The 14,292-nt window shown below is 41.3% G+C and overlaps 1 protein-coding gene across 1 annotated transcript; it reads right to left on the bottom strand.

Moving 5' to 3' along the window:
• Positions 1-8,028: 8,028 nt before the first annotated feature.
• LOC130723770 (regulator of G-protein signaling 1) lies at positions 8,029-13,960 on the bottom strand. The gene is made up of 11 exons (XM_057574894.1): positions 13,794-13,960; positions 13,106-13,226; positions 12,876-12,939; positions 12,685-12,769; positions 12,277-12,350; positions 11,845-12,036; positions 10,157-10,245; positions 9,789-10,027; positions 9,361-9,485; positions 8,464-8,585; positions 8,029-8,375 (listed from the first exon to the last, which is right to left on the bottom strand). The coding sequence occupies exons 1-11, from the start codon at positions 13,868-13,870 to the stop codon at positions 8,172-8,174; spliced, it is 1,392 nt and encodes a 463-aa protein (XP_057430877.1). The 5' UTR covers positions 13,871-13,960; the 3' UTR covers positions 8,029-8,171.
• Positions 13,961-14,292: the final 332 nt, after the last annotated feature.

Below are 14,292 nucleotides of genomic sequence, written 5' to 3' on the forward strand. Positions count from 1 at the left end.
TCTCGTCAATATGTTTTGGGTCATCTCAGCGCCAAAGAGCAACTTCGGATTCTTTATCCAAAGCTTGATTTTTCCATGTTTGGTTTCATGAAGAAGATCATGGATGGGAAGGTTATAGGCGATCCGGATCCTGAAGTGAGTAGCCTTCCTTTCATGCAAGAGTCTGACGATGAAGAAGAAGAAGTAATTCCGGGCGAGGGCGAGGGTGTGGAGAAAACTGCTGCAAGCGAAACAATGAACGGCGAGGGTGTGGAGAAGACTGTCCCCCATGCCAACGCAGATAATCAAGCATAGGATTTTTGAAAATATTTTCCATGTTCGTAACTTGTCTTTTTGTTACTTTCTTTCATTTGGATTCTGGGCTCCGCCCTTTGTTTTGTAATGACATGTGACTTTGGGCGCTTGTCCCCTTTTCATTTTTAAGCATACCTTGCTCGTTGTTATTTTGATTTCGTTATGGCATGTTTACTGAGACTTTGCTCGTCATTTGGCGAGGCTTTTTTGTGCTTAGTATGATAACCAAGGCTTAGGCACATTGTACTAGCCTTAGTCGTTTTACAGACGTGGCTTGGTTTCTAGTGGCCACTAGAATTGCCAAGGCTATGTTTGCTCAGTGATAACACTTTCTGATTGTGAAAGTTTTTTGTCATATTAGATCATCGTCATAGGAAGTTTGTTTGAGAAAGTTTATGAGTTAGATCTTGTCAGTTGTGACGAATATCAAACTGTAAAACATTTTTCATTTCTTTTAATAAAAATTAGGGTCTATAGACTCGTACATGAGAGTTTCCCCCCTTCTTTTCATTGGTCGCCTCATTAAAAACCTTTTTCAAGGAAAAAAGAGTGCGACTTTCTTCTTCTTAACTATAGTATTGCCTCAAACTAGAGGCATTCCACGTGCGGCACACTGCCCCGCCATCCAACTGTTCCAGCTTGTACGCCCCAGCGCCCACTTCAGCTTCAAACCTAAAAGGGCCTTCCCAATTGGGTGTCAATTTGTTCTTTCCTGAAGTCAGCGTCCTTTCACACAACACTAAGTCTCCCGCCTTCATTTTTCTAGGGACGACCTTAGTTGCGTATTTTCGGGCGACCTTTAGCTTTCCAGCTTCATTACGCAAGTGTGCCTCTCTTTGCAATTCTGGGAGCATGATCAAGTTTGCGATTAAGTTATCATTGTTTTCTTCTTCATTCCTGTTTGCAACCCTCCAGCTTTGATTTTCTACTTCCACGGGTAACATGGCATCTGAACCATAGGTTAGCCTGTACGGCGTTTCTCCAGTGCTGGTTTGGACCGTGGTATTGTACGCCCACAAAACACCGGGCAATTCCTCTGCCCACCATCCTTTCGCCTCATCAAGCTTCTTCTTCAATCCATTTAATATGACCTTGTTAGCCGCCTCAGCCTGGCCGTTTGTCTGAGGATGTTCAACTGAAGTGAATTGCATGTCAATCCCAAGGTCAGCGCAGAAGTCCCTTGTCAATGCGCTGGTAAATTGAGTGTCGTTATCCATAACCAATGCCATTGGGACTCCAAAACGACACACAACACGCCTCCACAAAAAGTTTCGCACCTTGGCAGCAATGATTGTGGCGAGTGCCTCGGCCTCTATCCACTTGGTGAAATAATCCACTGCTACCACGATGAACTTCATTTGAGCCTTCGCCTTTGGAAAGGGTCCCAAAATGTCCGTTCCCCACATGGCGAAGGGCCACGGGGCGGTCATCGTTGTGAGTTGCTCTGGTGGTTCCGTGTGTATATCGACAAAAACTTGACACTTTGAACACTTCTTCACATATTCAAGGCAATCTTTCTTGATGGTTGGCCAATAGAATCCCGCCCTAAGGACTTTTACAGCCAAAGACCGCCCCCCAATGTGGCTTGAGCAGACTCCTTCATGAACCTCAGCCATTATTTCTTGAGATTTGGCGGTATCCACACATTTAAGCATTGGAGACATAATTCCCCGCCTATACAGCTGTCCACCCACCAGGGTGTAAAAGCTAGCCTCGCGCCTTTTTTCCTTAGTGTTTTTGCTTTCATCTTGAGGTTGCTGACTTAAAAACTCGATGATTGGATCCATCCAAGATGGTCCCCCATTTCCTATAGCCTTTGCCACTTTGAACTCTACCATGTCTGTACTTGGATGGGGCAAGATTTCTTGTATTACAGTTTGGTAGTTTCCGAGTCGCCCAGTGCTAGCCAGTTTAGCCAATGCATCCGCACGCTCGTTTTGACTTCTTGGAATGTGCTCAATCCTGACATGTCTGATCGCCTGCATAAGCCTTTGAACAATTTCTAGGTACCGGGACAGTTGTGGGTCCTTCACTTGATATTCGCCGCGCACTTGCTTTACCACCAACTGGGAGTCGCCTTTTATATATAATTTTTGAACTCCCAATTCAATGGCGAGTCTCAAACCCGCTATTAGTGCTTCATATTCGGATTGGTTGTTGCTCGCCCTGAATCCAAACTTTAATGATTGCTCAATCAGCATTTTATCCGGGCTTTCGATTGACACGCCAGCCCCACTCCCTGATTCATTGGACGAACCATCAACTGAAAGTACCCATTCTGCATTCTCTTTGTCACCCTCCGTGGGTGTTAACTCTGCTACAAAGTCAACCAGACTCTGAATTGTGACTTGTCCTCTTGGTTCATAGCAGATGTCATATTCTGATAGCTCAACCGACCAACTAACCAGTCGCCCTGATAAATCAGGCTTTTGCAAAACTTGTCTCAAAGGAATGTCGGTCTTGACCTTTATTTGAAAACTCTGAAAGTACGGTCGAAGTCGCCTGGCCGTCTTTAGGATTGCCAGCGCTGCCTTTTCTATTTTTTGGTAACGCACTTCTGCCCCTTGTAGTGTGTGATTTACAAAGTATATGATTTTATATTGCTTGTTTTCTTCTTGGAGCAAGACTGTGCTAACCGCCGCATCAGTGACCGCCAAGTAAAGATTAAAGGAATCCTTGGCGTTGGCTTAGCTAGCATAGGCGGTGAGGCCAACAACTTCTTAAGCTGTTGGAAGGCCTCTTCGCACGCTTCCGTCCATTGGAAAGTTGTATACTTTTTTAAGCATGCAAAAAATGGCGCCGCCCTATCACCTGCTTTTGGCAAAAAGCGAGATAAAGCCGCCAACCGTCCTGTTAACCTCTGGACCTCGCGAATATTGGACGGGCTTTTCATGTCTACTATAGCTTTGCATTTGTCAGGATTAACCTCGATTCCCCTTGAAGTGATCATGAATCCTAAGAACTTGCCACCTAAAATTCCAAAGGAACATTTCTCTGGATTCAGTCTCATATTGTATTTCCGGATCTGTGCAAATGCCTCGGCCAAGTCTTCGTGATGCTCGCCCCTTTGACAGTTTTAACAATCATGTCATCCACATACACTTCCATGTTTCTTCCCACTTGACTTGCAAAAACCTTGTCCATCAATCGCTGGTAGGTCGCTCCTGCATTCTTCAAACCAAAAGGCATCGTCTTGTAACAAAAGTTCGCCTGACTTGTCATGAACGCCGTTTTCTCCTCATCAGGGCGATACATCATAATTTGGTTGTACCCTGAATATGCATCCATTAAACTGAGCATTTCATTCCCAGAAGCCCCATCTACTAACTTGTCCACGTTTGGGAGCGGATAAGAATCCTTTGGGCAAACTTTGTTTAGACTTGTGTAATCTGTACACATTCTCCATTTCCCATTAGCCTTTCGCACCATAACAACGTTTGCCAACCATGTTGGGTATTGAACTTCTCTAATAAACTTTCCTTTAAGTAACTTTTGAGTTTCCATTTGTACTGCCTTGTCCTTTTCCTCGCCCATCCGCCTGCGAGCTTGCACAACAGGCTTGGCCCCTTGCTGGATTGACAAGTGATGAGATATAACGTTGGGATCAATGCCTGGAACATCCTTAATTGTCCATGCGAATAAATCCAAATTCTTTTTTAGTAGTTGGACCAATCGGTCCTCTTGTTCCTTTGACAAGGTGCTCCCAATTTTCAAAGCACGCCCGGATAAGTGAACAGATTTGGTTTCTTCCGCCGGCTGAGGTCTTAACTCCTCCGAATCATCACGAGGATCCAAATTAAAATCTTCATGTGGAAAAATTTATGTGACGCTATGTGCTTCCTTGGCCGCCTTCTTACCATAAAGTTCCAAACTTTGTGCATAACATGCTCGGGCGGCCTCTTGATCCACCCTCAAAATCCCCACATTTCCATTGAAAGCTGGATACTTTACTGTTAAATGGGCGGTTGAAATTATTGCACATATTTTATTCAAAGTATCGCGTCCAAGAAGCACATTATACGTCGCCTTACATGGAAGAACCAAATACTTTACTTGAAATTTCTTCACATATTCACCCTCACCAAAAGCAGTGTCCAATTCCACATAGCCTCGGACCTTGGCCCGATCGCCTGTGAATCCAACTAAACACCCCGTATATGGCTTTAAGTCTGACTCGTTTAAGCCCAATCTTTCAAATGCATCGCCATATATGATGTCTGCAGAACTGCCTTGGTCTAGAAAAACTTTCTTAGTAACATAGTTATTTACGCGCAGAGTCACCACTATTGGATCATTATCATGCGGAATCACATGATCAAAATCCTTTGGCGAGAAAGTAATAGGAGTATGATTCAGCCAACATTCCCCCTCGTAAGCGTGGTGCACCGAGTTTACTGCCTCGACATATCTTTTCCTTCCTTTGCTAGATACACGCCCGCCGCCAAATCCCCCTGCGATTGATGAGCAAGACCCGGCGGGTACTCCCAACTCCTCAACTACCTCCTTACCCTTTGACAAATCACCGCCCGTGTTTTTGACTGCTTCTAGCTGTGTATTTTCTTCTGAGACAAAGTTGGACAAATGCACCGCTTTGATCAGTCGTTCAATCTCCTTGCGCAAGGTCCAGCAATTATCAGTATTGTGTCCCATGGCTTTATGGAATTCACACCACTTTGTTGTGTCCACGTTCGCAGGAGGTCGCCTGGGTGGCCTGGACTACATTGGTTTGCCCTACTGCTCGCAGGATTGTGCTGAGAGGGGCGTTCAATTTGGTTTGATGACCCTAGGCAGGAGCATTTCCTCCTTGGACCGATTCACCGAAGCAGGTTGATTGTTCCGATGCCAAGTGTTACTTTGTGGCCCCTGTCTTCCTGCAGGATAGGGCGCCGGCCTTAGCTGGCGCGGTGTTTGAGCGGGTCGTTGTTCTTTAGAAACGCGGCCTTTTTCTGATGAAACGTCCGGTTGAGCCCGCCAATTGTCCCTATCTTTTTTAGTTTGCTCATCCTGTTCAACCAAGATAAATTCTTGTACCCGTGTACGCAAATCCATCATATCTTTGGCAGGCCTTCTAGTTAAATCTTTGTTCAACGAGCCGCATCTGAGCCCATTTTTGAAGGCCGCCACACATACGTCCGGACTGGCGTCCTCTAACTGCACTGAAACTCTGCTAAATCGAGACATGTATGTTTTGATACGCTCGCCCGCATGTTGGCGAATATTGAATAAATCAGCTGGGGTCGCCTTTTGTGCTTGATTGGCCGAGAATTGTGTTAGAAACTTAGTTGACAAATCAGTGAAGTTGGAAATGGAATATGGAGGTTGTTTAATAAACCAAGTCATGGCCACGCCCTTAAACGTTGAAGGTAACAATCTGCACTTCACAGCGTCGGTCGCCCCTCCAATGACCATCTTAGTATTAAAATACCGTAAATGGTCGATTGGGTCGGTATCTCTCCCATACATATCCAAAGTCAGAGTTTGCAAATGCTCTGGAATCTCAACTGCAGCGACTATGGCCGCAAAGGGCTGAAAATCCACCACATCCTCAGCATCCACACATTGTCCACGCCTTAAGTCGCACATTTGATTAAGATACTCTACCTGAGCCTGTAAGTGTTCATTCTGACGTTGAACCACCTGAATAGTGTCCAACACCTGCCTTAGCTCCGCAGATGAGGCTCCGGGTGCATGGTCCTTTGCTTGCACAGGCGTTTCAACATGGGGATCTTCTGTCTCCGGAGTGGGAAGCTTTGCCTTAAGATCTAGTTCTGATCTAACCGGCGCGGCCGGCTGTTCCGGGTTGTTCGGCGTCGTGGTGGCGTGAGATCGCACCGCCACTGACGCCCCATCGGAGGAAGCCTCATCCTCCATTTCATGCTGAAGTGCATGTGCCTGGCTTCTGCCTCCACTGTGACGGCCACCACCACGACGTCGTGGTGCTCGCCCACCACAAGAACGTGTCTCCATCAAAGAAAAAACTGCCTCTCACGTCAGCAGAAGAACAATCACTGAGTAAGAGCCACAGACGGCGCCAATGTTCTGGTCTAAGGTATAACAATAGGAATAAAGTACCCTTGATAAACCCTAGCATAGCTAAAATAAGTAAGCAATATGTATATAAGGAAATTATCTCATAAATGGTAAAAAAGATCCCTAGTACAAGGTGATGACACCCTTTTTATAGTAGGAGTGATCATTATCTAGAATGTTCATGGATTTGGGCCTTACATGCAGGGCCCAAATCCCTATGCTGAATAAGACAAATGCATATGTGCACAATATAACAAGACAAAACAACTCGGGCCCACATCTTCAAGCTGGGGTCTACGTCCTAATCAACTTAGTGTTGGCCTTACCGGGCGGGTCAACGGGCTTGTAATGACCCGCCCGGTCCAGGTTCCAATTTTAGGACCAAATTTCACTGTTTTCCCAATTTCTCACTTTTGTTTCTGCGCATACACACTGAAATAGCACAAATACAACAAGCCAACACAGCCCCAGATCTGAATATCAGAGAACAGCATAAGCATGAGCATGGAGTAAATATAAATCAGAGAAACCCTAAACCCAAATCGCGAGATATGGGTTCCAATTCGAAGCTTCTGGGTTGCTCTTGGAGCTCACGTCATGTGCAAAACATAGGGGATCAGGGAGATGAAGAAGAAAGGCCATGGTGGTGGTGATTTGCTAGAAGAATATGAAAAAGGAAGGCCATGGTGGCGGTGATTTTCCAAAAAAAGAAGAAGAAGCGTGAAGAAGATTGAGATAAACAGAGAGGGATGCATGAGTGAGGAGAGAGAGTGGTTTTAGGAATTGATTTTTTTTTATATATTTTCCCTTTTGTAAATTACTAATATAACCATGGTCCATGGGTGGACCAAAATGTAAATGGTGGTTCACCCTAGTGGGCACCCTAATTAGTGTCGGCTAAAGATAAAGATTTTAAATGTTTGAACCTTTGTGTCGACTTTTGGAATGGGCTCGACCGATGCTAACGTAAAACCTAATATTATGTTGCCCAAGCCCACGTTAATGCCACAACTAATTATTCCGTGTCCAATATTATCCAAAGCTACATTAAAATATTGAATAATATATACCCGGCTGACGTTAATGTACAGTGCAATACCAAAGTTAGGCCACTTACTTTCACTTTCTCTGAAACTCTTCACGTCTTCCTATCGCCTCCCGTTCATTTGTGATAAAAGCTTAGAAAATGATAGTTTTTAGGCAATGGAGGCTTTGGGAGAACTTACAACTAGGTCCAAAACATAGAAGGATCCAAAGTGTTTTAAACTCCTTTCTTTTGAGTCTTAAACATTTAAAATTCCTTTCTATTTTCTATGTATTTTTTCCCAGTCTTAGTATTCACTTTTAGGTTGTATTTTGACCCATTTAGCATTTAGAGTTATATTCTTGTTGGGTTGTATTATGACCGATTTAGCATTTAGGAGTATGCTTAGATGGCACCAACTTGGGCCTCCCTTCTCCGTACATTTTATGAAATTTTGATTCGTTATGAGAATTTCAAATTCTTGGGAGATAGACTCTCTTAGGTTTCTCTTGGCTTGTTTTCTTGGTCAATCTGGACGGAAAATTATTTGGCTACTGTACAGTGTACACCACTCATTTTCCCATCCATGCATTTTCCACTCTCATCCAAACACAAAAAAGCTATTCTCCAGTCATAATCCTTCCTACCTACTTCCTTCCTCTAATAGTACACCCAACCAATGAACCAAACAGAGCATTAGTGTTCATCTTCAATGGACACTAACTCTACATGTTGCATGAAAAAAGTATCCAAGCAATTTCCTTTCCTTTGTAAAACAAAGTAAAACTGGTTTGGAAAGGCAATACCAATATACATTCTCAAATCACGAGTCAGTATCATTGCCGCAGCCTGAGCTCTTTAGAAGATGTTCCTGATGAAAAGGATCATCTGAACCATGCACTGAACTCAGCCTTGGAGAGAAGTTACAAACTGTCATTTGCTCAAGTTCATAGTCATTCAATCTCATATTGGATTCTTCCTGGAATTTCAGGAAGAACATTGATGACCAGTAATCGCTGACCAAGTTCTGAGGAAGTGAACACAATTTAGATGAAATTATATACACACTGCAAGGAGAATTCCAATCAAATTGTTTTGAACCTTAAGGAACTTACTGTTTTCATCAGCTGCATAATCTCATTAAGTGCATTGCGGAAGAGGTCAGGGCGTGCAAGGTTGGAAGTTGACATAATTTCCTGTCTGCTTCTGTGAGAGATGTTTACCTCCATAACTGCACCTGTAAAATTACATTCTAGATAACATTAAGCGAAATGCCCCACATTTGAAAGAAAAGCATGCATGCTGATTTTTGTGACAGAACAGAAAATGACATAATAGAATAGGATAATAATGTTTTGTGTGTTATGTTTGGTAACACTAAGTCATCCGAACAGAACCACAATTTTAATTACATATATAACCCTGATAAGCAAATAAAGATTGTGTTTTTTTCAGGTCAAAATGTTAGAAATTTTTAATTGAGAAAAGCGATTTTTCTAAAAATAAATTGAAACAAACATACTCTAAAGTAGCTTTTTCAATTAATCTACTTTCAGCTTTTTGTAAGTAGTGATTTTTAGAAAAGCTGGAACAAACATAAAAATGAAAAAATGATATTTTTCTAAAAATAAGTTAAAACAAACGCACTCTAAAGCAGCTTTCCAATTTATCTGCTTTCAGCTTTTTGTAATCTAATAATTTTTTGAAAAGCTGAAACAAACATAAAAATGGAAAAAGTGATTTTTCTAAAAAAAAAAGCCGAAAGAAACGCACTCTAAAGTAGTTTTTATAATTAATCTGCATTCAGCTTTTTCTAAAGTAATGATTTTTTTAAAAAGCTAAAACAAACATAAAAATGAAAAAACTGATTTTTGTAAAAAAAAAAAAAACGAACCAAACGCACTCTAAATTAGCTTTTCCAATTAATCTGCTTTCAGCTTTTTGAAAAGCGAAACAAACATAAAAAAACAAGGGAAAGGATGAAAGAAGGAAGAGGAACTAAAATGACTAACCTGGAACTATGTACTTCTCAATAATATGCCGTGCCATATAGATCCTTCTGACACAGTCATCTTCAGGTATTTTACTGAGCTCATGCACTTCATCAAAGAAGAACACACTCTCCCCAGCCAAGCAGCTGTAAATATATTAAAACAATATTATTATTTGTCTAAACAAAGACAAGGTTTTTTCCTTGTTCTCTATTTTGATGTTTGTTCCAAAACATTCAAGACCGGAACAAAAGTACAAATGATTCATTTATCTCAACAAGAATTCATTTGTGCGAATTATCATCTATTCTCTTCCATTAATGTAAATAATACCCATTTCGCCTGAATTACTTTTCTTAAATGAATCGTTTCTTATAACCCCTTATCAGAAACCATAACTCCCATAGGTTTCCAGCAAAACTCAGAAAGTAAACAGAAGGTTCTTTTACCTATCAGCAAATGCCATAAAAGACTGCCTGAATCTCTTGTTCAAGAGAAGCTTATCCAATGGTTGGTTAGGATCTATCCTTGAATTTGGTTCACTTTGTGCTAATACCCCACTATCAGGTATGCCTAGAGCCTGGCCCATTGTGCGAAATTCTCGGGATTCTCTTCGCCTCAAGCTGATTTGTGAGAGCAGTGGTTGAGAACTTGATATTGAAAAGAAAGCCAGCACAAGTGTACTACCCTTCAAACAAAGGCAACATAAAATGGAAGTAAATAAGAGATTCAGAAGGTAATGACTATAATTTTATCTTTCAAAACTAATAATGTCTGTCATTTCATAGTTATGCACCACACACAGTAGGAAGCATACCAAAACTAAAAGCAGAAATCTGGAGGCAATTTGAAGCCATGAGATGTTGTCATGAATTTCATTCAACACATAAGCAGCAAACCATACAACTGACATAAATGAGCAAATGTTAAATTATACAGGCCACAAAGCTGAGACGTCCAGAAAATATCCAAAGATAGTATTAGATAACAGTTTGAGCCTATAAAAAAAAACCAATAGTTTGAAAATAACTTTAGTGGATATGGGTAAGGTAAGCCAAACCATATGAACATTAACTGTCCTTAATCCAGCAAGCCATTGCAAGATTATATTAAAAAATTGTTACTAATTTATAGGTACTTGGGGTTAGCTAGTTAGTAGTTAAGCAGGGTCAGTAGTTAGTTAGTTAGTTATAGGGTATAAGAGGCATGTTTCCTATAAGGTTATCTTTGTATTCACTTTGGAAATTAGGTTTAGAGAGCGTTGGGTCTCTCTAGGGTTTAGGGAGGATGTTTGGTATCTCTTTCTTGTATATTTACCCTAATTCTTATTTAGGAATTACCATTGAATAATATCAGATTTGGCTGGGTTCTAACACTGGTATCAGAGCACCGATTCAGGTGCCCTGGCCAAAAATATCCTACAGGAAACAACATCTGGAGCAGATGGCTGGCAAGAGAAAGGAGAATTTCTCATCTTCTCTGTCATCACAAGAGAAGGAGGAGATTTGTGCACTTTTAAGAGAAATCACAGAATTGAGAAAGGAAAGTGAGAGATTACGGAAGGAAAGTGAGAGGAGACAGAAGAGGGAACAAATAAGGAGAATCGGAGGCGGCAACTGAGGCTGAGAAAACAGCGGCAACGGCGTCGCTGAAGGGATCGTACACCGCAGCGGAAGAAAGGCGAGATGCAGCGGTAGTTGAGCTTGAGCAAACTTCTGAAGCCCTGTCGGAGGCAGAGATAGCGGCAGCTTAGGCGTTTCAGAGGCCACCAGAGATTGCAGCGGCTTGAGCAATCCAATCTTGAAGCGGCCCAGGATGAATGAGTATCGACAGAGGCGTTGCGGAAGGATTCTGAACCCGATTTAGTTAAGGAATCTGAAGCAATGGATAAAAGATGTGTTGTGAAGAAGCTTGGACCCCAATGGAGTCGGCGACGGAAGACCCATTGGCAACTGAAGGTGATGGAGAAACGCAAGCATCAACCGCCACCAGCGCTGAATAGAGAAACGACAAAGGTGCTGTTCGCGGCGGAGCTCTGGCGACATCACTTCGCATGCGCTGAGATGAATTTGTTGGGGAGAGAAATATGGGAGCGCTCATACGACCTCCACCGAAACCACCTAACGACTAGGCTGGGTGGGCGACGAGGGTGGCAGAGTTGGTGGAGTTTTGATGAGTATCGTCCCCCAATAAAGAAGGTGTATGAAAGAAGGAATAAGAAGAAGGCAGCTGTTTAGCCTTATTTTGATATCAGTGTAATAAAGATTAGCCACATTTGGAAATATGAATTGAAGAGTTAGAATTGACTTCTTCACCAGTTTTCTTAACTTGAATGTTACTCATTTTTATATGAAAACTGGTTACTGGAAAAAACTAACTAATTATAGACTTAATGGTGAATTCAATAAGCATAATAATGGCCTTAGAGCACTTATTAGTTGGAAGCTAGGAAATTAAAGAAATACAGAAATAACAGGTTATTTTGTAGAGCTAGGGAAATAATACCAATGGATAAAGCTGATACAAGTATTCCACGCCAGAGGTCTCTGAGTTCATCAAACCTGAACTCTATATGATGAACAGCAGCCGTAACCCCAACCAAAGTGCCAACATACAATGAATGAAGACAAACAACTGGAATGGTCCAATGAGCATTCATGTGACAACGATCACTTAGAGGCTTCCTCATATGGATAACTAAAGCACAGATGAATAGCTTTGTTAGAAAACATGGAGGAAAGACAAAAGAGACAGTGCTAGGATAAGGGGTACAATTCTAGTAGTTATTTCTAGAAATTCTACAATATGGTGAGATTATTGTGGACACAATGCAGAAACACTTCAAAATGGCACATTGGATTCGCACTAGTGCTTGAACTTCAAGCAGCAAATTTTATGTAATAAAAAAACACTAGGAAAGTAAATTAAAATTCTTACTTGCAGCACCAACAATCCAGGGAAGCATAGTTAGTGGAAGAAAAAAATATGATCTGATCAGTGGTAAACGCCTCCTGAAATATCAGTGAAGAAATATATTCAAGACACAAGTGACAAACAGACAACAAAAAAACGTAATAGGCAACGTGCCAATCAATTATGGTCAACAACGCTTATGAAAAAGCACATCAGTAAGAAAACCACATGCTTCCATGAGCTCAAGTCAATAATAGTATAACCAGCAAAAACCGATGAGACAAACAGAATCTTAGAACAATATAAGTACAGACTAGCTGGTTTAAGCTATAGATGAGCTTAGGGTAGCTTCTTGCTTGATTGGTTAAGAGGTACAGAGGCAGAAACTGGTAGTTATAGGATTTAATATCTCAATAACAAGTAATCACTTACTTGACAAAGATAAAATATAACTGGGCGGCTTGAGTTATGCGACAGCTCAACAGCAAACCAAATCCTAGAAGACCCTCACCCCAGACTGAAAATAAACACAAAAAGTTGGCTATACTAACAAGTAATAAGTATTCATATGCTTCAATATGAAGTATAAACAAGTCAGAAAATATGGCAAAAAGAAGGATAACCTGCCCATATGTAGCATGACAGCCACCAATGCCTCTTTTCAAGTTTAAAGAAACTGTTTGACAACTGCATAAAAGATAAAAATATGGATAGCTATGCTTGGAAAAAAAACAGGGTCATACTGAGCTGATGTTGCAAGGCAAGAACAACAGAAAAACTAGAATTTCGGAAAAAAAAAATTCAAATTGTTTCAGAAAATAAATGACACAGACATAAAGAAGTTTCTGCCTACCACAAGCGATAGAAGAAGGATGAAGCTTGCAACAACTTGAATTACTGGTATCCAGAAGCCACTGCCTTTGGTACGAGGAACGTTGTGAATTAAGAAGGGAAATATTGCCCATAAGAGAAGCCTGGAAGATAGAAGCTAATCAATAACATGTGCATAAAAAATCCAAATTTATACATGTGTTTACTGTTTACATATTATTTTGAACTGTTTTGATTCATTCACACTCACTTTCTCTTCCATCGTATTTCCACCAACTTTTCTTCCTATCACTCTCTTCTTTTCCTATATCTCTCATGTTTCTCCCTTCTATTCCTATATTTCTTTAGGGTGTGGGTGGATTGGTGTGAACATAAAATTTTCCTATTTTCAAAGAAAGGATGCTATGTTGTATAGGGGATTAAAGAGGAAAATGAACCACCATACATTGGAATCACATAAATCATAAAAAAGAGAGACCAACCATGAAAAAACCCTTAATCAATATGCAAATCCAGGAAGCAAAAAAACAATTGCAAGAGCACAAACTTCAAGGTATATAAATAAGATTAGAACTTGTTAATCAGACCTCAAAATTCATTGTGGCATACTAACACATTAAAAACAAGCCGCATAGTTAGATAAAAATTGAAAGATGAATTATTCTTGAGCTGAATTGGGCAAGAAGAAAAGGAAAGAGAAGCAAGCTTACACAATGAAGGACACGATGGATAGGGCAACGGCTACGTAGTCGGTGGGGCATCCTCCTTCGACGGCACAGCGGGCCATTGAGTTTACATTTGGATGCAGATTCCGTGTTCAGTGTTCAGAGAGTTGCATTCAATCGAAGCTGCCACTGTTGTTGTTCTGTTCTGAGTTTTCCTAGTCAACAACATAGTCCTTCTTCTCTTCCACGTGTTGTTTGACGAGTAAACAGCCATTTTGGTCCTTGATTGTGTTCACTTATGACGGACTGGTCCTCATATTTTCAAAATGGTTGTTTTTCATCCCTGAATGTGTTGCCGTCGGTCAAGTTCGTCCTTGGTTGAGTTTTCCGTTAGTCCCTGAGACGGAAAATGCCAAATGTCACGTTTTTTACACGTAAGCGTCCTACGTGGCACGTTTTCATTTTCCCTCCCAAAAAATAATGTCAAATTCGTCCCTCATTGATACCAAAATAGTCCCTCAAGCTTCCGCACTCTCTCTCTCCC

This window comes from Lotus japonicus, chromosome 6, assembly GCF_012489685.1.
Source record: "Lotus japonicus ecotype B-129 chromosome 6, LjGifu_v1.2".
NCBI classification, from domain to species: domain Eukaryota; kingdom Viridiplantae; phylum Streptophyta; class Magnoliopsida; order Fabales; family Fabaceae; genus Lotus; species Lotus japonicus.